Raw genomic sequence first — 26,344 nt, 5'->3', positions numbered from 1 at the left:
ATCCAACCTCATAATTAGAAAGAGTCCACTTTCCTACAAATCCCAAGGAAAACGCTCATTATAGGCAGTTTGTATTGCAGATGCAATAGCAGTGGGGATAAAAGGACGTGGGAGCAAATAAAAATAAATATAAAAACATCCTTCAAAGTGGTCAGTATGAAAGATTCAATTTGCACACATTTCTACTTTTCCCTGACAATGTCTCAGTTATGATGATCAGTAAGATATTGTTTGTTCACAGCCCAAAAGAAAAAATGTTGGTCCAAAAAGACAGGGGGTGGTCCGTGCCGGAGGACTTCACTCCGGCTGAGCAAATTGGTGACTGAGCGGTCTTTCATGCCCGCCTGAGAGAACCGATTGGTCAGCGGGCGGTGTGTCACACCCCATGAGCTCTTATCCTGGTACTTAACCTGCTCCAGACCAGGTTTGGCGTTCAGCATCAGTTAGTGGGGCAACGTGTGGATAAAAAGAGATCCACATTCATAGTATGGAAAACCCGAAACTTGTCCAGGAAGTTTTCTCTCTAAGAACTTATCCAGCGTCGTAGTACAGGCCCCAGGAGTCAACAGGTTTGAGGTTTTACAGCCCAACATGAATAACGGGAGACTTATCAATGAAGAGGGAAGCACAGGAACTCCTCGGTCTGTGACTCCAGCTGTCTGTCAGTCATGCAGCTTGTCAGACTGAACACGCAGCCGGAGTGAGTTGACAAAGATGCAGTGCAATGGAGTCACACTGCAGACCTATCTGGTGTATTTCAGGCGTTAAGACCTTTTGGTTAAACGTCTGAAAATTAGGGTGTTAAGAGTAGCAAGACAAATCATGGAATGATCTTGGGATTTTAGTCATTGTTACCTTAAAATAACTATGTTTCTTTGTCTGATTAAGCCTTTTTATGTTACTTAATCAGTGGAAATACAAGTTGTGGATGAAAATTTAAAACCTTAAAAAGTAAATGCTAACACAAATCCGACTTGATCTGCAGAAAGTTTCATCTCATTTCCCTCTTTTGAACACGCATTGAACAAGTCTCAAGCTGTACTTTCCTGACCTTGCTTTAGAAACTGTAATCAGGGTTTTTTTGTGAAAGGGAACACTTTTTGGCAGCGTCAGTTCAACACCTCATCCAACCCTTAAAGATCTTCCTCTTGTGCTTTATTGCAGTTTCTGTTGCTATTTGTCTCCAGTGCCGGGTATCTGTGTACACACAATGATCTAAAACAAATCTATATCTTTGTGCAGTGTTTGTTCAGCACATCGATTTACAAACAGGCGTTTACACAGCGCTGCTGCAGGACGCTGTCTGCTGGCTGATTGTTTTTCCATGCAGTTCAGTCCAGTACAAGAACGGTGGTTGACCCTAAAGCAAATAACATGCACTTAAAGTTGAAAGTAAAAGATTACAGGCACCAGTGTTTGCAAAGTGTCATGGTTAAGCATCATTACACTGTGTTTGTGTTGCTTAAAGCTGCTGTTGTCTTTGGATTTCCAGATTGTAAAACACTGCAGATCCGCAGGAAATGATTCACATACAAAACTCTGAGATAAACTGTTTTTTTTTAAGGAATATGGCCTAGTTTTTCAAATCAGGGCTCAAACTCTTCAAATACAAACTTTTATTTATGCCTTTGAAGCTTACATGTTTTTTTTCTGTTATGTTTTTCAGATCTGCCGATGGAGTACAACCCCTCAGATCATCCTCGAGCCAGCACCATCTTCCTCAGCAAGTCACAGACTGATGGTGAGCCTCAATGTAGATGCACTAACATGAAGCTCTTATAACTAAACTCCATAACAGCCAAAGCTTTTTGAAGACTAGCCAACCAAAAAATAGAAGACAAAAACCTTTTAAACATGTGCAGGTTTACCAGCTGCTACAGCTTCATATGTTGTAGAAATCCCTGAATCTGTCTGTAAACTGATCAAAACAGTTAATTCTAACAATAACACCAGATCTACACAAGACGTGCTAAAATGATGAGGTCATCACACTAGGATCATGTTGGAAAAGTGGGCCCAATACACCAAGGTCTGCCCACAGCTCTGCCCTGACAGGCCTCCAGAGGGCTGGCCAATCAGAGGGCAGGGGGTTTGTGGAGCAAGGAGCCTTAAAGAGACAGTAGCTCAAACTAAGGCACATTATCCCCTCTTTAAGTCAACTGAACATGGCAGCAGGGACTTTAGTTTCAGATTTTTCTTTCTTGTCAACTGCCTTTCTGTTGTGTTAGATGAAGAGTTACTGAAGGTCAGTGTTTTGTATTTTGTGCTCTGATGCCTTTGAGGTTTGCTTGAGAAAAGTTAAGTTTGCAGAATTTGTTTTGCAAGTTTTAAAGCATTCTGAAATTCTGTGTCCTTCAGTGGGGCTGTGTTTTGGTAAGACTCTTTTACAATGCAAGGGTCACAATGAAAATCAATTTCAAGGCCTTTTTTTGAATCAAAGAAGATAAAAAAGAAAAGAATAATAGGACACCCCCCCCCCCACCCCACCCCCCCACCCCCCCCAAAAAAAAGAGGCATTTGTTTTCTGTCCCATCAAAAATGTGAGAAGTTACTCAAATATAAGTCAGAGTTTCCTGCATTATTCTGAGGCATAATGTCATGATACTCAAATGTGTTAGTTTTTACTCTGTAAGCATCATTTGACAGTTAAAATGGCCTGAAACAATCAACAGCTTGCAGCTACAAACACTCTTAGATTTATGGTGTTTACCTTTTTAGAATTTACTAGTTTTTCTGTCAACAATATCAAATCACTTACAGATCCTCCACACAGTCCTTAGTTTCTTTGTTGGCTCTGAGACAGTCCCTCTGCCTTTAAACTGACAGGTTTAATGTTTGTTTTTTTATCAGTTGCTGTTGATCTTTATAAATGCACCACCTGCTGACGGAGACACTCATTCAGAGAGCAGCGTCTCCATATGTGACAGATTGCACATTAAGCCATAACAGCTGCAGATACCGTCTTAAAAGTCTCTTTCATGCTTCAAACCGGTACAATCGAATGCTGCCGTGCACCGCCTGCTTTGTGGGAGAGCAGGTTGTTTCTGTGCAGAGATCTCAGAGTTCACTTTTCTCTGGTGTTGAGGCTTTCTGTGGAAAATTTCCACACCAGCTGACTTCACGTTTGAGTCACCGTGGGGTGTTTTGATCGTTTCTGTCAGATCCTGCAGCAGGCTGGGCCTTTCAGAGTGACAGTAATACATTTTAATCAACTGATACATGATGAAGTCCTTTTTCTAGGATTAGGTTTTTTTGGTTTTGACATAATCTCTTTACTTTGATGATAAGAGGCTTAATATTGTTCTCTTTGCTCACTGTGGTAGAAAGCTGGTTCAGGCGCAGAGTTTGTAGCCTGAAGGTGGGTGTATTGATCTGATATCTGCTGCTGATGCTCTTTAATTAGTCCTGAAAACAGTTGTGTGAAGGTCTGCTGGCCTGTTTTCTCAACATATCCTTCATAGAGCAAAACTGTTTTGCACCATATGAAGACGCAACATGGAAACGTTCCTCCTCACCCTGCTGCACATTGATCAGGGGTTCAGGTCTTTAAACTGTGAAAGAGACAAAGATACAACCACAATAAAAATTGTGTATCTTTGAAAGCAAAGATGGGATCAAGGATTGGTCTGTCTCCGTTAGCATCCTTTCTGTAGCGTTGTTGAGCACTTTCATTAAAAACAGGAGCCTATCGGTGACAGAAACGAGAACTTTAAGAGGTTGCACTTAGGCCTGGGATGATAGTCAATAAATCAATTTATCGTACGGTAAATAAAATGAACTCGATATTTTGCTGGCTTCAGTATATCGCCATGTGCACACTGCAAAAAACGAAAATCTTATCAAGTGTTTTTGTCTTTTTTATAAGTAAAAATTGTCTTATTATACTTGATATGAGCCACTTTCAACTTATCAATCCAGAAAAATGTCTTGTTTCAAGTTATCAGAGTACAAAAATGAGGTTTGAATCGCTTGTAACCAGTAAAAAAATCTGCCAATGGAACAAAAAAAAATTGCTTGAAAATTTCCTTGAGACTAGAACAATGTCTTAATACAAGTAACTTTTCTCTTGTTCCATTGGCAGATTTTTTTACTGGTTACGAGCAAGACCTCATTTTTTTTCCTTAAATAACTTTCAACGAGACATTTTACTGGGTTGGTCATGTGAATTTGGCTCATATCGAGTCTAAAAAGGAATTTTCTACTGAAAATAAGACAAAAACACTTGATAAGATTTCAGTTTTTGCAGTGCACGTGTTTGATTTCCTCACCTCTGGCCTCCAAACAGGCTGTGTATCAAGAGGGTTTACTCCCTGCATCGTTCTTAGCACCTGGGCCCAACTGTAGCGGAATGACTGGAGTGAACCTTCTCGTCAGTCATCCAAAATCTTTGTCTCTGGGGGCAGGGCTGTTAGCGTAAGGCTAGCGCAAAAACAGGGTGCAGCAAAGTGAACCTCGTGAGCTCGTGAGAGGTGACGTATGTTAATGTAGTGGACATTAGGAGGAAAAAACATGATTGTGAAGTGAAACACCACAGCCCCATTGTAGAAATATTTCAGGTTCAAACCGAGCAAGTTGAGCCCATCAACACAGACAAGCCAGTGTGCAGCAACAAAAAAAGACAACACCAGAAACTTGCATGCCCACCAAAAACACAATCACTCAACCCAGTTTTCCCAGCTGGAGAAGAAACTGCACCTGCAGATGTAGAGCCGTCATCCCGACAGTCGATGCCCACTGAGGCGTTTGATTGACAAAGTAAACACAAACAGAACAGCAGAAAATGTTGTGCGCTAACAGAAACCGGGACAGCTGGACAGTTTAGAGTTATGGATGAGGCTGATGAAGCCTCAATGATGAGAGGAGAAGCATCTTCACAAACTCTGAATAGTCCAGTCATCTTAGCTTGGAGCGTTCAGAATAACTCTGACCTGGATGACTGAGAGTTTACATGGAGACAAAAAGTTTTGTTTGCTACATCGCAAAAAAAAATGCTGCACTTTAACTTTTTTTTTTTTATTCAAGTGCTTTTTTTTCAACCGAGAGACCATTTTGTTTTTATTGTTTTTGTCTGTTTCCATTTTAGGATAATTGAAAGTTATTGATATTCCATTACAATAGTAAAAAATACTCATGACAAATCAAATTTAATTGTGTTTGAAAGGGTTTATTGCTTTATAACGATATATTATTTTTATTCAAGTGTTTAATTTGGTCTCAAAATAATATTGTCAGTAATATTGTTTAACGTCGATAATTGTGGAAAAATATATCGTCGAGCAAAATCCTTTCCCCCCAGTGGTCAAATACCCTCAACCAGTCTGTTTAATAGCTTAACCAGTTTGAGGAGCACCACCAAACCTTAAATTTAGACCCCACTGTTCAGAAAGTGTAGGCAGTTGTGCACCTGTGTCATAAACAATCATAGAGACAACTTGGACTTTGTGTTTTTCAGTTGCTGTGCCCAACAAGAAAGGTAAGCATGTACATGTGTGTGGTCAGCAGGCAGGTATGTTCCCCGTGTGTTCAAGCTCAACTTTCTATGTGGTCTCCAGCTTTGTTGTTCTCTGTCAGCAGGTGATGTGCCTTCTCCGCTGAGCTGATGATGTCTTTTTATGTGTCTGTCTTTTGGCAATGTGCATGTTGATCTACGGGTTGCAGCCGCTTGAGCCGGGCTGTTGGTTTTTTATTTTTGCTTAAATGCAGCAGCACAGAATTCCTTCAGAGGAGGTCTGAGTGAGGAAAATCAAGGGTTAATCAGAGTGTGAGAGTGTGATTTAGCTCCACCATCACAGCACATTGATTAGAAAATTATTCAATTTGTGGACGCTGATGTGTGGGGAAAACATTAGGCTTTAAATCACAGCAGCTAGGACTACCGCGGTTTAGACCCTTCTGCTTTTTTTTTTTTGCTAGAAAGCAGCGCTCTCAGTCACCACAGCTGGGAGGAAAATGATAAAACACATGCATTAGAGTGTTCGTCTGCGTGTGTGTCTGTGTGTGTATATATGTCAGTGAGGTGTGAGATAAACAGTGTCAGGATAAAAGGTGCCAGACAGCATCACTACGTCACTGTGTGTCTGATGCTGCACTCTGCATCTGCTCCAGTCTGTGCTGTCTCCACCTTTGTTTTCTCCAAACTGGAGTAAACACAAACACAGATGCACGCATGGATACACACACAGACATGGTTCTGACTCACAGCTGTGCATAAAGAAGCTTGAACTATTACCATTTTCTTCAAGTGGATTCAGCATTTAAATAACCAGATGTGATGGAATAAAGAGAACACACTTTCTTTTATCATCTCTTGTATGCTTGGTTTCAGTCAGACTCATTATGACCAAAGGGAGGGTTCATTAAGTCCTTGCCCTCTTTTTAGCACATTGAAAACACAATTTCTCATGCATTAGGAGAAAGAAACCCTTCACAGGTTTTATGTTTACTATCGTCTGTGTCAGATAATCACAGTAAAAGCTGCTAATCTCATGTTTGCATCTAATCTATAGACACAGGGAGCTTATAAACCCTGGATAAATGCTGCTCCCTGTCTGTGAGGGTTGAGTACTGCATGCTGACAGCTCTGACACCCATCCTCTTGTTTCTCTTTCAGTGCGAGAAAAGCGGAAGAGCCTTTACATCAACCATGTGAGTATAATCCTGGATATAACAGCACAACATGCAGAACAAATGTGAACTTTCCTGTTTTGCTCATTATGAATTTGCTGTCTTGTACTTTTCTTTTTGCAAGTTTACACATATTTCGGAGAATAAGGTAAAGTCTAAATGAATTAATCCAACAATTTGATGATTTTTCTCACTCATCAAACCTGATGCTCATAGAAAAGTAGAGTTGTGTGCATATGTAACAAACTGGAGAGCATTTAAGTAGTTTTTAGATGGAAAATGTAGCAGCAACACTCTCATCTCATAATGAAATGGATGGAGTTCATCTTTGTGTGGCCCCAAGAAATTTAAATATGCATTTTTTTTATTTTTATCCTGAAGTTTGGTATGAAAATGAAAGTTTATCACTAAAACAAAGTTTTTATTTCTACAAAGATGCCCTCCATCCTGAATGTCATCCCTGCATGCAGCAAAGTCTGACAGAGCACTCAGTGATTTAGTTTGTGGGCGTACAGGTGCCCTACTTTCTACCGCTGTCAGCAGGCCGAGTGCAAATTGACAGAAATAGATATTGACATACATGTGCGTTTGTGTGTGTTTGTGTGTGTTTGTGTGTGAACTTCAGCATCACCCAGGCCCAGTGAGACGGAAGTACAGCTCATGTTCCACTATATTCCTTGACGACAGCACCGTCAGCCAGCCCAACCTCAAATACACCATCAAATGGTAACCACACGGCTCTAACCACACATGATCTGATATCTCCTCCTCTACAGGTCATTTTCCTCCTCTGTTTAACTCTCCATTGATCTTTTATGTCTTTTTGTGTCTTCACAGTGTAGCCCTCGCAATATACTACCACATAAAGAACAGGTATGACACTTTTCCACACATCTTCAGCTGAATTTCACAGCCTTGCATCAGGAATCAGTGTCAGGAGTTTGCAGTCAAGCTTAACATTGCATGAAAAAGAAAGTCACATTTGGCCCCTGAAGGTTTCAGTGGGATGTGGAGCACGGTACTTACTGTGACATTTTGTCTGATAGCTGACTGAACTGGATGCCTGAGTGAGCCGGGTGTCTTTCTGTGGAGGAATGAGTTCTGTAGATGTGCTGAGACGTACTGTGAGGCAGAGTACGAATGATACAGATTCATTTTTAAGTGAAGTGAAGGAGTGTCTGCATTTACTAAATTACTCATACTTCAAAAATCATCTTTTTGGTCCTTACCTGTTGAAAATCAGGTTTACACTGATTGTCAACCAGTGGATGAATATCACATGCCATAAAAACTAATGTAACCTTTTTTAAAAGGGCCACCTTTAACTTTGTTAAAATGAACAGCAGCTCTTAATGACTTGTTTATTGCGCTGTCACTACAAGTCAACATAATCAAAGCTCACCTGTCCCTCAGGTGTTTCTTGATACCAGATGATAGGTTGAAGTGTAGCACTCAGTGTTCCGTGCTGCATAAACATCAGCAAACTCTGCTTCTGACCAAGGAAAATGTTCTCCATTAGGGGGCGATATGCTGAAAACACGTCAGGATGTTTCTATAACAGGATCAGGTTTTGGATTTATTTTTTCACATTTAAAACGCTACAGTACTGATGCCCGGTACCTGGCAATCGGTGCTCAACAGTACCAATTTTTGGTACTTTTTGTGTTAATGAAGTAAAAAAATATCAATTTGTTTGATATAGAGTATATATTTTTTTTAATGTAATTTATTTTTTCTTCAATATATAACATTGCAATGCTGTGTTCATGTCCAGCATGGAAATTCCCTACTCTTCCACTCCCTCACAGTCACAAGGATGCATTTAGTTACCTAAACATGGTACCTTTTGGTTTTACGTGAATCTGTACCCGGTACATTTGACAGAATTTGGTATGGATTTTATCAATTTTTTTTCATATTCAGGCTATTTTGACCTGCTAACAACATTTTTAGCCCCAATTTTTTTTTTAATTTTTATGTGAATAATGTTTGTGCACCGTGTTTTGTCTTTTCTGCACCATTCCATAACTTTAAGCTACTCTTGTGTCCCCTGATGTGTTTTTTGAACGCTCACATTTTCACATCATGATAAATTCATTTAAAGATGTCAGCTGTGAGAGTTGTTGAGTTTCTGCAGGAGAGCTTTAGTTTTATATAAGTAGTCTAAGTACAGTCCAAATGCAAATCTGGGGGAGGTTTTTCAAATGAATGGCTCGTTATCAGGCTCAAGCAGAGCTTGATGACAAGCTGATCATTTGAATCAGGTGTGTTGGAGTCGGGTAACATCTAAAACATTCAGGGCAGGGGGTCCCCAGGACCGGATTTGAGAAACACTGGCATAGCCTATCATTCGCAGAACAAAACAAACAAAAACAAGTTACACCGCATACACAACGTCAACAGCTGATGGTGCTTGGTGGAAACGACACGTGTAAAAAAACAACATCAATAACTTACATTTATACATTGCTGCCAGAGGATGAAATGAGTGCGTTAAGTGTCCACAGCTGCATACTCAAAATCCGGGCCGATTTGAGTACATCATCCTGGTACTTTTGCATACTCATTTCTCGCATACTATGCATACTGTTTTTCATTTTGACGCAGTATACTCAAAATTTTGAGTATTTAAGTATGGAAGTATGCGATTTGGGACGCACTATATGTGTAGGTGTAGAAAAGATTTAAAGTAAGACTGTGTGGCTGTGACCTCTGACATTGACCTCATGGTGAAAATCCTTTGTAATCACACTTTAAAGTGAAACCTCCTCCTCTATAGATTCCTTTACTATCAATCTTCATGAACGTCACACCCTGGAGCCCCTCTCTAATTTTAAAGCACTGACCTCTCTAAGGGATAAAGTCACATTTTGATATAAAATCAGCCTTGTGTGTGTGTATCACGCTCTGATGACCAACCCCTCTGTTTTTCATTCCAGAGATGTCGACGGACGAATGTTGTTAGACATTTTCGACGAGAAGCTGCATCCGCTGTCGGTAAGGCCTTATTTTAAGATTAATTTCCATTATGTGCAAGCTGGAGGGCTGTCCAAACTCATCAGCAAGACAAAGCACACGAGCTGGTGAACAAAATGAATAGCACAGAGGGAGAAGCCTGTCCCATAATCTGGGGAGCCATCTGGATCATTCAGATGTGTTTTTATCCAATCTTTGTCTTAAAGGCTGCAGAACAAAAATGGATCAAGCCACATCCCAAATACAAGCCCTATAAGTGATCTTTCTAAGGTGAAGAATGGTGTTACATGTTTCTCTCAGTGATTTTTATTTTTGGGTTATTCTGTGTTTTAGAAATCAGAAGTCCCCGCTGATTACGAAAAATACGACCCTGAGCAGAAACAGATCTACCGATTCGTTCGGACGCTGTTCAGTGCAGCACAGCTCACAGCTGAGTGTGCGATTGTCACATTGGTAAGTTTCTGTTTGGGTGTGTGTGTGTTTCAGACACCAGGAGGGAGTGTTGCATCCTGGTTCTCCTTTTGTGTCCTGTGCCTTCTTCAGATTATTTTCACTGATATTCAAACCTCATTTCTTTCTTTTATCTATAAATTTCTTGTAGTTTTTTCTTGTGGTGGAAATTGTTTGCCCTGTAAAATCTGCAAAGATCGCTCTGCTCTGCAGTTTGCAGGAATTTTTCTCTTCCTATCTCACATGTGAAATCTTGTCCTGTCTCTCCAACAAAAAGATTTTTTTTGTTGTAGTTAATTTCTTGCGTTCCCCACATGACTTTGTTTTTTGTGTGCTCTCTTTTCATCAAACACAACAAACTGATTTATTATTCTTTATCAAGGCTGTTACTTGCATTCAGCTTTTTAATAATATAAGGGTTGTTGTTTGCTTTGTTCTTATTAAACTAATATGAAAATTAAATCATTATAAATGGAGCTTATGTTGGGTATGCCCTAGAAACCTGAAGCTGCAGCCTTTTGCATGATTATGTAACAGAAATGATTGACGCCTTAAATTTAGTTTTGTGTGAAATGAAAAAAGCTGACTACATGCGAGTCAGAGGAGGTGGTCATCACTTTGTTTGCGAGATAATCATGACCTGACTCACAGGATACAAGAGAAGAAAGTATGTGGTCAAGTATGAGGACGAAATTATTTATTTCTGAAAGAAAACACAAATATCCAAAATATCTTAAGAAGATGAGATAATATGGAAGAAACTACAACCACAGCCAACGCCAGCTAAACAAAAAGATGACGCTGCAGTGAGTTCTTTATTGGTTTAGATGTTTCATAGATCGTGTCAACTATTTAAATAGTAGAACTTGGTTTTGCTCCTTTGAAATTTTTGTGCAGCATTTCAATATTTTTATCAAGTATGATTGTCCTTTCATTTGGTTGACCTTCATATCGATTGCACCTGGGTCTCTAAAACCAAAAATAAAGCTCTTTGAAGTACTCGTATTGTTAGCCTTAGGAAGCGATGTCTGTTCCAGAGCCTTTAAAGTTTTATGTCTTAGCAGAACATATCACTTGTAAAAACTAGGAAAGCACTCAGAGAGCAGACCTCCACCAAGCATATTGTGATTGTCACGCAACACTTTAGTCCTACTTTAATGTTTTACTCCCTTTCAGCAGACTGTCTGCTACAATTTGGTTTTAGTAGCAGGTGTGTACGATAATTTGTTTCCTGACAGTGTTGAAAATTGTGATGACCCAGTACATATTTCATATTCTGGATCTTAGTATCCAAAATATTGCCAGGATCTGGATCATACTTTCACATCTGTCAGAAATTATAGTGACCCTGTCTTGTTTTGTTTTGCAGAGCAATCCACATATGGTGAAGGGGCCCTATCTAACAATGATAAAGAATCCTTTAAAATAATCCTAGATCCAGACGGTGATGCAAATCACCTCCAAAATTTAATCACTTCTTCCTTATCCCATTTTGAACAATTCCTGAAAATTTCGTCAAGATCTGTTTGTTACTTTTTGAGTTATGTTGTTTACAGACAAACAAACTCTCCCAAAAACATAACCTCCTTGGCAGAAGTAATTAAATGCATTGTGTATTATCTTTTAGGGCTGGGACGATATGCTGCTCTCTCGATTCAGTTCAGCTTTCTGAACACCAGACCATGTGAAAAAGTTCAATGATGATGATAATGCCCACAGACTGTATCAGGAGCCATATTTTACCATAAAATGCACATCCTGTGAGTCAGGAAGAAACATTTCACCCCCTGCTGGAGAAAAGTGGTATCTGTTTTGTAATCCAGTTTATAATCAAAGACTGAAATGAAGAATTTGAATTTGCAAAAAAAAAATATTTTTTGATGAAGAATCCTGATTTTTTTTAAAAATCAAAAAAAAAAAAAATTCTACTATATTGTTTTTTTACTTTTATCCCTGTTAGCTTTTTTTCTTGGTATTTCTTATTCAAAATCTAACCTTAAATGATGCCCCTACATTCACTCTGTGCCTCTCCTCTGCCCAGTAACAAGTCTGTCCTCTCCCTCCCTGTGTGTCCTCTGACTCTGGGAGGTTCGGGGTTAATACGTCTGGCCTGTTAGCCCAGTATTGAGTTGCTCTGCTTCCTGACAGACGCACACACGTGTTAGCGGCATGCATGGCTGAGTGGGTGGGCTGCTGTGATCAGGCAGTGATGTGAGAGCAAACACACACAGATGTGATAGATGTGTTTTTATACGTGCACACACACACACACAGCGCTGAAAATGTGTGAGATCCAGCTCACAATCACAGGAGCATAAATGAGACACGTAGGACAGTCTGGCACATGTCGGGCTTCTTCCAGTCCCCCAGAGGGAAGTCTGGCATGCCGTCAGTAATTGAGCAGAGCTGCTGGCTGGTGGTTATAGGGTTAGTTTAGCTGACGCAGCTAACTTTAGACAGGGCTGCTTAGATGGATGCTGGGAGTCTTTCTTCCCTCCCAGGAACTATATCATAAGATAGGATAGAAGGACTGGAGAACTAGGAGGTCAGCAATTTTTAGTTTTTTTTTTTTTGTGAATTTCTGCTCAAAATTTATTTTACAGAACGACAAATTGCTGACTTAAACATTTAGTTAATCTTTAATTCTCTGTGTGAGAGTAAAAGCTAATCTGTTTTTAATTTTTCTGTGATTTGAGTTTTAATACCAAACTGTAGTACCCCTAAACTGTAATCGTTTGACTGCTCACCCAGTGCTGCTGTTTGCTAACCACCCTGCCCCACTCCTCTGTTGTGCCTTGTGTTGTTTTCTCTCTGCTGTTGTATTCCTATTTCCCAGCGTGTGGCTGGGATCTCATTTATGCAGGCTTTCTGCAGTGCTGTTTGCTGTCTGCAGCCAGATGAGTGTGTGTGTGTGTTGTCTGTTGGCAGGCTCATGGCCACTACAGAGACGGGTTAGCATCGCCTGCAGGCACAAAGACCTACCCAGCATGACTTGTCCAATTAGCCACCTGATCCGTGCCAGAGGGCAAGTCCAGCCAGGCTGGATGAAAGAATATTTCATTCATTTTCACCACGTTTATGTTCCCCTTCCTTCTGTGTTTGTCTAATTTGAAAGGCAGCATTACCCATCCGGTAATTAGAAGGTAAAAACCCTTCTCTAATAGATGTGTCGTGATTATTTTCCTGCTGTCTTCGAGGAGTCTTTTCAGGATTTTTAGTCACATGGAGCTGACAGTCCTGCCACAGAGAGGATTCAGACAGAATTAGAATAAGTATATCCCCTCCTGCCATAAAAACAACATCTCTGCAAACTATTTTTTGTCAGACTTGTCATCTGAGATGACAGATTTCAAAGCTTTGAGCCACAGTAGCTGGTCTGAATTCAGTTCAGCTTGCAGCGGTTTTTATTCATAGGATACAGGAAGCGAGCTCCAAGTCAGCTGGGAGGAAAATGCTGTACTAGACCTTATAGGTCACAAAACCTTGCAAATTCCCTCATCAGGAAGTCTGTTGTTTCACCTGAACTGCTGTATTTGATGATGCAACAGCACCAGTTTTAACTGACTTCTAAGAAAAATTCAACATTTTCAGCACGTTAAAGGCCACAACTAAAAATATGTTTTGTTTCACAAGCAAAGACGTGTGCCAAAATATTTCAGATTCTTTCATGTGCAAGAAAATGACTCTATTAGACCAAATTGACAAGCAGCAGAGACATAAAGTTGTCTACAGCAAATCAGTGCAGCTTTCATGTTCGACAGCGGCTATAAAATCTAACAGAATACACTCCCTTTTTTCTCTTTGGAACAAAATGATGATCAATGGATCAGAAGAATGAGCCTCTGTACCAGCTCTTCATCTCGTAAGGAGCAGGTGCCTGCGGGCTCTCTGTGCTTTGTGATCTGCAGACTGTGGGAATTCTGCCTACTGAGGGAAAGAGGGGGATGAAAACTGGGGGAGAGGCAGGTGGAAGGATGGAGTGTATATTTTAATGAGCGCGAGCTGGAGGAGAGCTAGGTTTCATCAGCTTTTGACATCTTGTTATTGTGGTTTTCACCTGGAGGTGGAGCAGGCAGGAGACTACTGATGGAGGAGGCTGCAGTGTGTGTGAGAGACGCAGAGAACAGAGGCTAATTAAACATGGGGAGCACAAAAAGCAGCTGTTTACACAAGTAATGACAATGATCGTGAAATGACAAGGAGCTCTCATTTATCTGTGATGTTTTTTTTTTGTTTTTGAAGGTGAAAGACCAATACTTACTTGTGACATGCGCCTTTGTGACAGGTGTACCTGGAGAGGCTCCTGACCTACGCTGAGATCGACATCTGTCCTGCGAACTGGAAGCGAATCGTGTTAGGAGCCATCCTGCTGGCATCCAAAGTCTGGGACGACCAGGCGGTGTGGAACGTCGACTACTGCCAAATTCTCAAGGATATCACTGTGGAGGACATGTGAGTGGGAAAAAAACACTCACACACTGAAACAATACAAACCTACAACGAGGTCAGCTCTTTGTGCAAATTTACAAACCAACAACATATTTTTACATGTAAAGCTTTGTCATCTCTGCTGCACATTTATTTACTTTTGTGTAAAAAAATATAAAAAATAAAACCTTAACAATATAAATTGAAACTAAAAAACTAAAATAAATGATTTTTCTTTATTCTTTGCTCAAAAACTTCCCCCACCAGACACTAATACAGAACAAAAATTAGAGCCAATGCTTTTATACTCATTTTCTTCTCCATAACAATAAACTCAGGGCATGAAATCTCAATATAATTAAACTTCTGTGTTATGAAGTAGCAACAACTGTGTTTTATTATTTTAAGAAATGAAGATTGAATCTAATTGCTCTTCATAACACAGTCTTTATAGCTCTCTTTTCATTTTCATTACATATTTCAGACAACATCATAAAATAAACTGGCTGCAGTTATAAACACAGCTGAGGGTGTGTTAGTTCATTTTGTGTAACAGAGCAAAGAGCTGGTGGTGAATGCTGCTGAGGATGGCAGCAAATTTTTAAATTAAGTTTCAGTTATTGATATTTTTATTAGAATAGATCTGAAATGTGGGTCATGTTGGGTTGAAGCTGTAGCGCAAGCGGAGCTCTTTTCTGAAGCAACTGGTGTGATGCTCTACTACCTGGATGTAAACAAGCTCAGATGACATCTTGTAACCTGGTGTGGTTTTTCAGTGTGTTGATCTCATGAATGAAGGTGAAGCTGTATGTTATCTGTGACTGGTTAACTCAGCCAGTGTAGAGTCTAACTAGTAAAGACAGTTGATATTAACCAGTAGGAGTTCAGGTCTTTGCGCACTAAGTCTGTTTTGTTTTTTTTTTGTCTTAAATTTACCCATGTTACAAAATAACTTGATCCCGTGTTATGTCAATCATAATTGCACACTCACGTCTGTCATTATTTTTTTCGGAACAGGTTCGATTTTTTGCCTTTATTCCCATCCACCCAGCTTGCTTCTTGGGTACTTTGACTTTTCAGAGGACCTGTAGGCTACTTCCAAAATCACTTTCTCACAGTTTCTGACATATTTTCTCTACACATTTTGGGTGACATTTAGAAGATGAATGAAAACTTGTGTACGTGTGTGTGACGATGTTTCTGTGTGCCTGTGTGTGTGCACGTGTGCATACCTCCAGCATACTGACCGCCTCTGCTCAGGATCAATTACTTGATGATTCCATTTTTCTTGTACTGCGAATTTTCACAATTAATACAAATACAAACGCATCAGATTCATTATGCAAGGTGTTGGTGTGTTTGTTTGATTATAGTTTCCAAAAATGCATCTTCAAAAAAATGGACAGTGTGCAAAGACCTTTAGTCTATTCTCATCACTCCTCAATTCCAGCATAAATCAATCTGTGAGACATGATGAGGTTTGGGGCCTTGATGTCACAAACAGATAATGTTCTTCTGCATTAATAAACTTTAAGCTGGGATAATGTGAGTTTCCTGAAGTGATACCAAGAGGCAAACATGCTCATACAGTTTGCTGCTGATTTGAAGGGCTTGGCCCTGCTTCAATGTGCTGTGTGTGTCAAAACCTAACTGATGCTATGAGGTTCAACTTTATATGATGGATTTCTTTGACCATTAGCTGCATAACAAGCCTTAGTGGCTCAAGCTTCATACTGCAGAGAAAATGTGAAAGCACATCCTCAGAAGGTGCTTGGTTTAGCTACTGAGATTTTTTTGTAAGTGTCTATCAACGTACAGAAAGGATTCCTGCAGAGATAGAGCTTTTCTTAACGGAAGAGATGCTTTTTGAGCAGTAGAAGCTGATAGGTGTCTTATCTGTAAGCTGCCAGACTTTGGCGGCAAATGCAGAAAGTTTAGAGGGAATGGAAAGTTTGAAAGAGACACTGCACACCACAACAAAAAGCTGTCTGGTTAAAACAGCTCTGTAGCAGTAAATCCTGTCTGAGAGGTAACTTTACCGCTTTTGGCAATGAAGTGTGGTGTGTTTGAAAAGAGGGATGTAACAGCTGATGATCCCAGGAGATGTAGCAAAATGTAACACTGGAAAAACATGAAATCTAATCTAGTGATTTTGTCTTATTTTCAGTACAAAGTGTCTTGTTAGACTTAATATGAGCCACATCCAACCGACCAGCCCATAAAAACGTCTTGTTTCATGTTATTAAACGACAAAAAAGAGGTCTAATGTGCTTCTGAAAAGCTAAAATCAAAAATCTGCCAATAAAACAAGAGAAAAGTTACTCGTATTAAGACATTATTCTAGTTTTAAGCAAATATTCCAGCAAATTCTTCTTGTTCCTTTGGCAGATTTGTTTTCACTTGTTACAAGCAATTCAGACCTCGTTTTTGTCTTTGAATATCTTGAAACAAGACATTTTTCCGGACTGACCCGTTGAATGTGGCTCATATCAGGTATAACAAGACAATTTTTTACAAGAAATGAGTTTTTTGCAGTGAATAAGTTCAGCTCTGTGAGAATCTTTTTTAATTTGTGTATCAAAAAATCAAAAATGAATGTTTGTAGTTTGCTCAGCTTCTTAGGACATGTGCAGCAATCTACTGAAGTAACCCTGAATCTTCACGTTGTCACATTAGTCAGAAAGATGTGACAAAATAAGCCCCAGGTTAAAAATACTATAAATGTTTCTTAAATGTGATATCATTTTCATCTAATAGGTTTGTTGATATTATAGTGTCAGAGAACCAAGAAGCATCTGGAGTATCCAAAGCTGTAAACCACATCCGTTTAGAAATCCACCGGCATCTTGGCTGGATTATTCTGAGGGGAAACACGATGCTGCAGACGTGTTGCCACCGCTCTGACCCCTGACCCCTGCTGCATTCCCACCCCTCTGCACCAGTGGCTGTGTATTCTTGTCTTGGGGCTCAGGTTTTACTCAGCAGGGCCTGTGATCCACCTGTTTAGGACTCTTTCCAGTGAGCACAGCCCCGCCTGTGCTTCTGCTGCGCTGCCATATGTCAATTTACCGGACACTGAGTCAGAGCTTGACCAGAGATTTCCACAGAAGATCAGTTTTAGTCTGTTTAAATCCAGGCTCAGGAACCTAGCCCTCCTGAATTCCCCTTCCTACCCCCAGCAGCTCGACTCTGAAATAACTGCAGGGGGATCTGTGTGGAAACTATGAGGAGCAGAGAAACACTAAAAGAAACAGGAGAGGAGCTGAATGGGTGCCATGCTGAGATTTAAAAGAAGCCGCATTATTAGGCAGAGTTTGGCTACAGTGGAGGCTAAATTTAGCTCGTCTGTTGCTGCACGCCTGTAAATCTGTGGGAGGGAAACAAAGGCTGGAAAAAAGGAGAGATGAATTCTTCTCCTGCAGGTTACTGTGCAGAATGAATCGGTCATGAGTGAAGATAAACTGATGAAAGCTGGCTGTCAGGTTGCTGCAAAGAGGATCACCGAGCTGTGCAGCATGAGGCGATGCATGACAATACCTTTTTTTTTTCTTAACACATGATGCTCAGAGACTTTTCTTAGGTATCGCTCCTTTTGAGGAAAAAGAGAGGCTTATGTTAGGCGGGTGTACCAGGGATTTTCTTGGTGTATTGAGGTGTAAGGTGATGGATCTGCCAGGCTGTTCTCAAGAGCGTCTTACATCTCTGTCTTCTCTTCTGTCTCTGTATGGCATATATTTATTACTGGGTTCAAAGGCTACCTCGCAAGATGGTTAAAATCAGTATGCATCAATTTAGGGAGATGAAAAATGTTACTCTGGAAAGCACTGTTTAAGTATGGTCCATTTACCTGTCAGCAAACAGGAAGTAAAATAACCTCAGGCACAAGCATCACAACTTAAAAGTTACACCTTTAAAAAAATGACGAGTAAATCATATCAGTGACTCTCTAAAACCATCTAAACAATCTGACATACTAATTCTGCTTCTGGATGTCAAACTCACCCATCTTCTATTTCTATAACACCAGGAACGAGCTGGAGCGTCAGTTTCTGGAGCTGCTGCAGTTCAACATCAACGTGCCGTCCAGCGTCTACGCCAAGTATTACTTTGACCTGCGCTCGCTGGCTGAGGCTAACAACCTCAGCTTCCCTCTGGAGCCCCTCAGCAGGGACAAGGCTCAGAAACTGGAGGTGAGAAGTGCACATAGAGTTTGCTTCTTGACTCTTAAATCCTAAAATCTATGCCTGACGGTTGTGTTGGCTGTTCTCTGACGCTCAAGGACGGGGTGCAGGGGCGTGCCGCTGTGTAATTAGCTGCACGACTCAACATCTGTCTCCTCCTCCTCCCCCGCCCCTCCAACCTCAGAGCAGTCAGCTTTCTAAACAGATCCATGCAGCCGTAATGATCTCTGTGTTGGCAGAATCATAATTAACTGAAGACGGTTCATGGAGGTCATGGTGACATTGTGAGGCAGTGAAAGCAAAGCTTTAATTCATGGCACAAATAATGACTGGGATTCATTTAGACTGGCAACCAGAGGAGCCTGCTGTGCACAATGTCTCACTGTTACTGCCTGATTGTTTGTATTTTAATGAAGGAGAGCGACCACGTTGCTTTAAACACACGTCCAGCCCATGCAGCTGTTTTCAGCTCACTTTACGTCTGCAGATCAAACTCAGTCCATGCACACCAATGCAGATCTTGTGCATTTGCTTAACAAGCAAAGCTAAACATGATAGATCAGGAGATTACTGTGTTGCGCTGCCCAGCATGTGTAGTAGGCTGCGTTGTGTAAGCACGCACTGTCTTTCAAGTATGATGGAACTTGTTTGATATTGATCCTCACAGTTTTTCAGAACTCTTACCTTCCTCAAACTTGTATTTTAAAATACCAAAATGTAATCAGAGATCTTACTAGTGACATCCAACAAAAGAAAGTTCATTCTGGAGCCTATTCCAGCGGTCTTATGCCGCGGCCACACCAGATGCAAATTTGCAAATTTAAACGCCTGTTACGCCTGTAAAGCGCCATGTGAATGCCAAAGTCTGGATGCTGGACTGTTTTGACAAGCTGAGGGGCTGACGCACTACACTGTGCTAGCGGAGAAGAGAGCCCGCTCATTTAAAGACAAAAGCCCGAAAGAGCATCTGAACAACAATGAGCAGTGATTTCAAAAGCATGACGGGAGAGTGTGTGAAAGCCCTAGAGATCACAATCAAGGTCTGCAGCCTCTCCCTGGTAATCTACCTCCACTGGCCCTGCCTGGCTGTTCCCTGTGACCTCATCCTCGAACCCTCGACCCATGTTCCCAGAGGTCTCCCTGGGGATAATGAAGGGGTCCAGGAAAGAGAGGACCTCAGAGAACTTCCATCTTTACCCTGGCTCTGCCCCTGCCCCGCTCTTTCCTCCTCTCTATCAGGCTCTTACATCTTTTACGACAAAACTCCACTGAGGAAAACACTGTCGGACTTAGTAATAGCCCATGCAGGCAAGTCCAGCTGGGAACAAATATTTACAGATCTTACCTTCAAAACCTGTCTCCTCAATGACTTTTACCCAAGCCTGCTGCTTTTTTTCTGGTCTCTGTAGAGTACACACGTCATATCATACAACTCTGGATAATGACACACCGCACAGATTATTTTCTCCTCCGTCTTCCAGCGGGGTTGGAGTTGGTGCAAGTGGCGGTCATCAAATAAATGACGTCATGAGGGAATGTCATCACTGATTGGCTGCCGCGGCACAGCCTGAGTTTGCGTCGAAAGGTCAATATTTTTAACTCAAGCGTAGAGGCGTCTGACGCCTCAAACAGGCCAATGCTCCAAACACGCAGCCGCCCCAAATGCGCCGCACAAACGCACGGGACGAATCAGCGTCAGAATGCATCTTTGCATTTACTTTGTATGTAATCTCGACGCAAATTTGCGTCTGGTGTGGCAGTACCATTAGGGCGAGAGGCGGGGAACACCCTGGTCTGGTTGCCAGTCAAACACAGGGCTGACAAACTCAGACAATCTTTCACACGCACTCACACCTACCTAGAATCACCATTTAACCTAATGAGCATGTTTTTAAACTGTGGGAGGAAGCAGGAGTACCCAGAGAGACCTCAAGCATGCACAGGGAGAACATGCAAACTCCAAACAGAAAGACTCACATTGCCCGAACTGGGATTTGAACTGGTGACCTTTTTGCTCCAAAGCAAAGACGCTAACTTTTGCAACATTGCACAGCTCCAAGAGCAAGTTATTCTCAATTTTCTTTAATCAGTAGTGTCTCCATCAAATCCATGTCATACATCCATCTATAAAAATGAGCAAAACAAAAAAAAGGATTAGTTGTAAAAAACAGCGATCTAGAGATTTCTCAAAGGTTTAAAGCACAGAAATCACAACATTTTTAGATTAGGGCAAAAATAAAATCTCTTGTTAAAAAAGGAGGACTATTTTTAGACTTAAATCCAATAATCACAATATAATAAAAACAGATAATCCTACAACCTCTCAGCCAGATTCTTGAGATCATAATGTTTAATTTTCTCGCTCCAAAGAAATATTTCCTGTTTTACCACCAAACCGAGGGGCTCACTGTCTCCATCTCACTCCCCTCTGTTCTGACTTCCAGGCCATCTCTCGGTTGTGTGACGACAAATATAAGGACTTGAGGAAACAAGCCAAGAAGCGGTCAGTGAGCGCAGACAACCTGGCGGTGGTGCGGTGGTGTCCGGCCATCATCTCCTAACACTGAGCGCCCGCAGCGCACAGATGCACCTGTCACACAAACTGAACTGTGTTTCTGCCAAGAAGGCAGGTCAAAGCAGGTGGGCTGCAGTCCTGTGGATCAGTCTGGAATACACACACACACATGTACACACACGCACACACATGTACACACATATGTACACTCACATGTACACTCACAATCTGGCACTTTGATAAGTGTGACTGCATCCTCTGTGGTTGTTGTACATAAAAGAAGTCCCACTGGGTGCCTGCACTGAACCAAACAGAGCTGAGCTGAACCAAACTGAAGAGTGTGAGTGAAAGTTGTTAAAATGAAAGCTGCAGAAGAAGAAAAAAAAGAGGCCAAACAGAAGTAAAGCTGGCGATGTGAGAGACTGTGTGAAGGCGATGGAGAAGACGACAGCATCCCATAATCCCCTCTGAGGCTGGACTGGTGTGTGCGGCTGATCGAGGGAACCTGCTTGTACATTCCTTTATTTTTAATCTCCTGTTTCAGCTTCTCAGCTGAGGCGGAGGTTTTCTTTTGACAGCTTACAGGCACATTATGAATTTTAAAATCCTCTTTTTTAGTGTTTTTGTTGGTGTTTTTCTGCTCCTCTGCTTTCTCATCCAGCAGAAACCTCCGCGAGCACACCCGAGCATCCACGAAGAGAAGATATGTACATTTCACTTTTGTTGTGAGTTTACGGCTGATAAACCGGACTACATATCATCACAAAGTCTACAGTATTCATTTTCATTTAAGCCTCATAAACTCAACATTAAAGAAAGGGTCAGTGATTCAACTTGGGAGTCAAACTCTTACAAATCCACATTTTCAATCAATTCCTCAAAGGGCAGTTCTGACCAAAGTGAAGACAGATTTTTCTCTCTGAGATTAAAAATAATAAGCTACATTGAAGTTTGTGCCTGCATGTGGTAATTACTTGACCTCTAGTGTTGACACACAAAGCCAGTTTTGTTGCACTGCAATTTCTGGAGTGCCCACTTGAGCCCAATTAGAGCCCTAACAAAACAAGGCTCATTTAAAACAGAAGTTACCATGATTACAGCCTGGTGTGTTAACAGTTTGGTCTCTTTACCTCGTTTCTTTATTTTTGACAACTGTGCAGAAGGTGATTTGGAAAATAACTTATCCATTTTGATCATATTGAGACAGAAATTTGCATTTTAAAGGTATAATTTTGCATATGGCCTACTTTACTAACAGGTGGGTGCGCTGTATCTGTTTGCAAGGCAGTAAGGTTTTTGCTATTTTCAACATGCCATTGCTTTATCAGCAACCAATCAGTGACCTCGCTGACACCATATTCACATTTCACACACTATATAAGCTCTTGAGGCTACTGAAGCAACAGTTGATCCAAACTCTTACAACAACATCAACAAAAGTTGTCTGCTTTTTGTCTTGCAAACAAACTCGACTCACTACGGATCTTTCCATTTACAAAACTGCATTAAGATGTTATTTCTGCATTATTTCAACCTATTTGTAGTAAATTAATCACATAAGAATCTGATGATTTTCATCTTATACCAAATAAGCCATCTGGCATGTGATCTGTTGCAGACATTCAGATGAGAAGTCTGTGACTAACACTTAAAATTGTTGTCCACGAGAGAAAACCCTGGCACTGATCCAAGTGATCTTACTTAGCGCTGACCACACTCAAGCATCCAGACTAAAAGTTCATGGAAAAGGTGAGAAACCTAGCGTGCACATCTGGATGATGTTAAAGAGGGGTGTTCTGCTTTACAATATTATAAACACAGATTCAAAGTCAAAATACTGGATTTTCACACACGTGTGCAGATTTTCAAACCTCTATTTAGAAATCCCAGAATATGTCTGTATACTCAAAATGGTCCAGTATTCTAAAAAAATAGCACAAGATCTTCACAAGATTTTCCTGAGACTTGCAGAAATGATGAGGTCATCACGTAACCCAAGGGCAAAGGCATTCTTAAATTCGGTTCACTGTAGTAACCGAAGTGAATTAACGGATAATTGTACAGATTTGGAAAGCAGAGCAAGAATCAGCTTCACTTTTGGTCAGAACCTGTTTTTGCAGCAAAGCCATCCAGCTCGCCTCAAACAGCTTTTCACATGAAGCAATATTCATCTGTTGTTGTGATAAACTCTGATGAAGCATGCACACTTTGAGAGGACACTGACTGGAGAGCAGCGGTTGGATGTGAGACATACTGTAGAGTTCATATTGTGTACTTCACTGCCATCGTCCTGACCTGTGGTGCCTGTAATAAGCTCGTTTAACACGTCTCCTCTTTCTACTGGAGGACAAGAACAAATAAACCTGACGTAAATATTGTTTAACATTTTGTACGGTTCTTCCAGCTTACAGACAAACAGCACAAACAGATTATTGACATTTAGGAGCCACTAAAGCATGACTCTTCAGGGTTCATTTTTGTTGTTCTGGACCGAAATGAATGAAAAAGCATTAAACATAACTCTGCTTTCACAAAGAAAGATTGTATAAATTTTGCTAAATTGTTTCTGTAAAGTGTAAATACAGTGCCAGTGTGCAAAGTCTGTAGACTGACGTTGTACTGTAAAAACAGAATGATGTTAGAGTATTTATATGGGCTCAGTTCTGACTGTACATGATGAGAACGGTGAACGTGTTCTTTGTTCTGAGGACAAATCAAGAAGAGAGGAAGGCAAGTGTTTGGATCTGAATGGGAGACACCACTTTAGACTCTTCTCTGTTTTCTTCTTTCAGTGTTTTTCAGAAAATGTCCCGCTTTCCTTGTGTTACAGAAGTCTGTTTTAGATTAAGCAAGAAAATTCAGGCTTTATGATTGGTTTCTTCAGGAGTTTTAATCAAGAATCAGTGTAAAACTATTCATATTTGTTTGTCTGATTCTTATGGAGCCCCAGATGGACAAACCATGGTGTTTTTCATCTTTAACAAGCTAATTTTTTGTTTTAAACCTCTTTATTTTTTATGCATTTTGGCACATAAATAGTTTCTTTTTATAAATTGTTTAACATTTATTTAGTATTTGGTGTTTTATTACCTTGCAGTTTTTGTTTTGTCTCTTCAAACCCCACAATCTTTGAGTAAGGACTCATCCTTTGATAAAAGCTGGGACTGCATTAGATCTGCCATTAAAGCTCTAAACTTCATCATCACTTGCAGCAGTTGTGAAAATTTCCACCAGTAATTATTCTCACTTTAATGTCATCCTACACACACCATCAAGGAGCTTCATTATGTCAGCTGTATGGAAATATTTTATTGTGAAGACTTGGAAACAGGCAGCAGAGTTTGAGCTCAGGTGATTGGAGGAGGAGCTTGTTAACCAGTCATTCAACAAAGTTCAGAAACAAACCAAATAACCATTTTTCTGAGAGCTGTTTGCTCATTTTCGAGGATTTTTCATCAGATTTTTAAAAAATAGATAAATTAAATTAAATAGAAAACTGAATAAATGAATAAACACTACAACTTATAACAATAAGGAATCTGTATTTGAGAATGCTGAATTTAAATACATGAAAATCTTGGTGTCCTGAAGGAGAGTGGGTCACAGTGTGGAACATGAACAAAACTGCACTTTATACTCCACCTGTATCTAGAGGTTGGTGGATATTTGGAAGTGATGCTATTTACAAAAGTAAAAGTAAGATGTTGACAAGTAACAGTGACATCACAGTCATGACTAATGTTGAGTTTCATCTCCTGAATTTGTCCATTTGGGGCTCCATAGTTTCAGAAAATCACACAAAGTGATCTGATAGCACTGGACTGATATTTCTAAAACCAGAGCCAAACAAAATTTTGTTGAAAATAAAGCTAAAATATCAGATTGTGATTTGTTTCATTCATTTAATGAAATGGTGCAATTATCCTTTCATCTTATAAACTTTATAAGGATGTTTTTTGGCCTTATGTTTGACCAGATTTCAAAGTTTCATCTATCAGGTTTATTAGAATTGTCACAACATGATCTGGGAAAAAATATGTAAAACTATCTTTTAAATACCTTTTCCTGCAAAACACAGAGGTTCAAAACTTAAATGTGACTTCAGTGTTTTCTCTCTAAAGCATTTTTGTTGTTTTGGGCACCGACTTCCACATCTGTTGAAGCTGTTTCCGTCGACCTATGAGAGCACCAGTCTGTCAGAGAGATGTCTGACCTGAGCAGGTGTGTACTGGGACAGAACCAAACCAGAGTCCCTGAGACCTGAAGGCGTCTCCTGTTAGAGGAGTTGTTCTGACCCGGTCCTCCTCACCTGGATTCTTAAAAAGCTGGACTTGGAGAGAGCTGTTGTTTTGTGAATGAGTGGAAATATAAAAAGTGTAACAGAGTGACTGAAGTTGCTGTTGTCGGAGGTTTTTTAAGATTGTATATTCTATTTATTGTATGTGTGCGACATGCAGCCCAGTCTGGAACATGTGATCAGATTTGAGGCGGGAAACGGACTCAGACAGCAGAACCTTTGGGCCTTGGCGTCCTGTCAGCTGGTTGCTCAGTGTGTCATAGCCTTGTGCGCTGAACTCTACCTCTGCATAGAGTTTTTCTTTTCTCTGACTTTTCTTTCTCTCTTCAAAGACAATGTCCAGTTTCACGACTTCAGCCTCATTCACAAAGACTCCTGTGCTAACATCAGTCGACTGCTGTACCTGAGACGACTGTTTTTTTTTATTGATGGTATTTTCAGAAAGTCGTGCTGTATTCTGGTGTAACTGTCGGTGTGTTTTTTCTTTTCAATGATTCGCTCATTCTGTTCATGTTCTTCATTTCTCTAACTCAGATCTCTCTGTTTTCTCTTTCTCTCCTTCTCTCTGTATGTTTCTTTGATTTATAGAAGTGCTCCCGTTTCTTCTCTTCTAAAGCAATGTTTAGGAAAACCTGTGCGAGAATTAAACTTTAAGACCTTGTAATAAACAAAGTATCTGTCTTTATTTGAGGAAGTTAAATGTGTCCAAAGCTGAGCTCAGTTTTCACTTATTTTGAGGTGAAACTGAGTCATTGAGTTGATTCAGTCAGCTGGCGATAAAAAAATAGTAGGTAACACCTGCAACATTATTCTTGGTGACTTTGGAATTAGGTACTTTTGTTGGTACCGACCAAATTCTGTCAAAAGTACCGG

At 40.5% G+C, this 26,344-nt stretch overlaps 1 protein-coding gene across 4 annotated transcripts in view; it reads left to right on the top strand.

Annotated features, from left to right (window-relative positions):
• The window catches only part of ccny (cyclin Y), a 68,716-nt gene extending 42,591 nt beyond the window's left edge, over nucleotides 1-26,125 (top strand). The window contains exons 3-13 of one of the 4 annotated variants that reach the window (XM_074693183.1): nucleotides 1,667-1,741; nucleotides 5,453-5,473; nucleotides 6,611-6,645; nucleotides 6,749-6,772; nucleotides 7,250-7,350; nucleotides 7,462-7,497; nucleotides 9,564-9,621; nucleotides 9,934-10,053; nucleotides 14,336-14,502; nucleotides 18,506-18,668; nucleotides 21,104-26,125. In XM_074693183.1, coding sequence (XP_074549284.1) covers nucleotides 1,667-1,741; nucleotides 5,453-5,473; nucleotides 6,611-6,645; nucleotides 6,749-6,772; nucleotides 7,250-7,350; nucleotides 7,462-7,497; nucleotides 9,564-9,621; nucleotides 9,934-10,053; nucleotides 14,336-14,502; nucleotides 18,506-18,668; nucleotides 21,104-21,220 — 917 coding nt within the window. In that variant the 3' untranslated portion in view covers nucleotides 21,221-26,125. The remainder of the gene's footprint in view (nucleotides 1-1,666; nucleotides 1,742-5,452; nucleotides 5,474-6,610; nucleotides 6,646-6,748; nucleotides 6,773-7,249; nucleotides 7,351-7,461; nucleotides 7,498-9,563; nucleotides 9,622-9,933; nucleotides 10,054-14,335; nucleotides 14,503-18,505; nucleotides 18,669-21,103) is intronic. The other 3 variants (XM_074693184.1, XM_074693185.1, XM_074693186.1) reach the window with 3 other exon arrangements.
• Nucleotides 26,126-26,344: the final 219 nt, after the last annotated feature.

This window comes from Halichoeres trimaculatus, unplaced genomic scaffold (genome assembly GCF_033239565.1).
Source record: "Halichoeres trimaculatus isolate MK-OKI-2021-1 unplaced genomic scaffold, fHalTri1.1 fHalTri1_scaffold_18, whole genome shotgun sequence".
In the NCBI taxonomy this organism is placed as follows: domain Eukaryota; kingdom Metazoa; phylum Chordata; class Actinopteri; order Labriformes; family Labridae; genus Halichoeres; species Halichoeres trimaculatus.
This window is presented reverse-complemented; position numbering and strand designations above follow the sequence as displayed.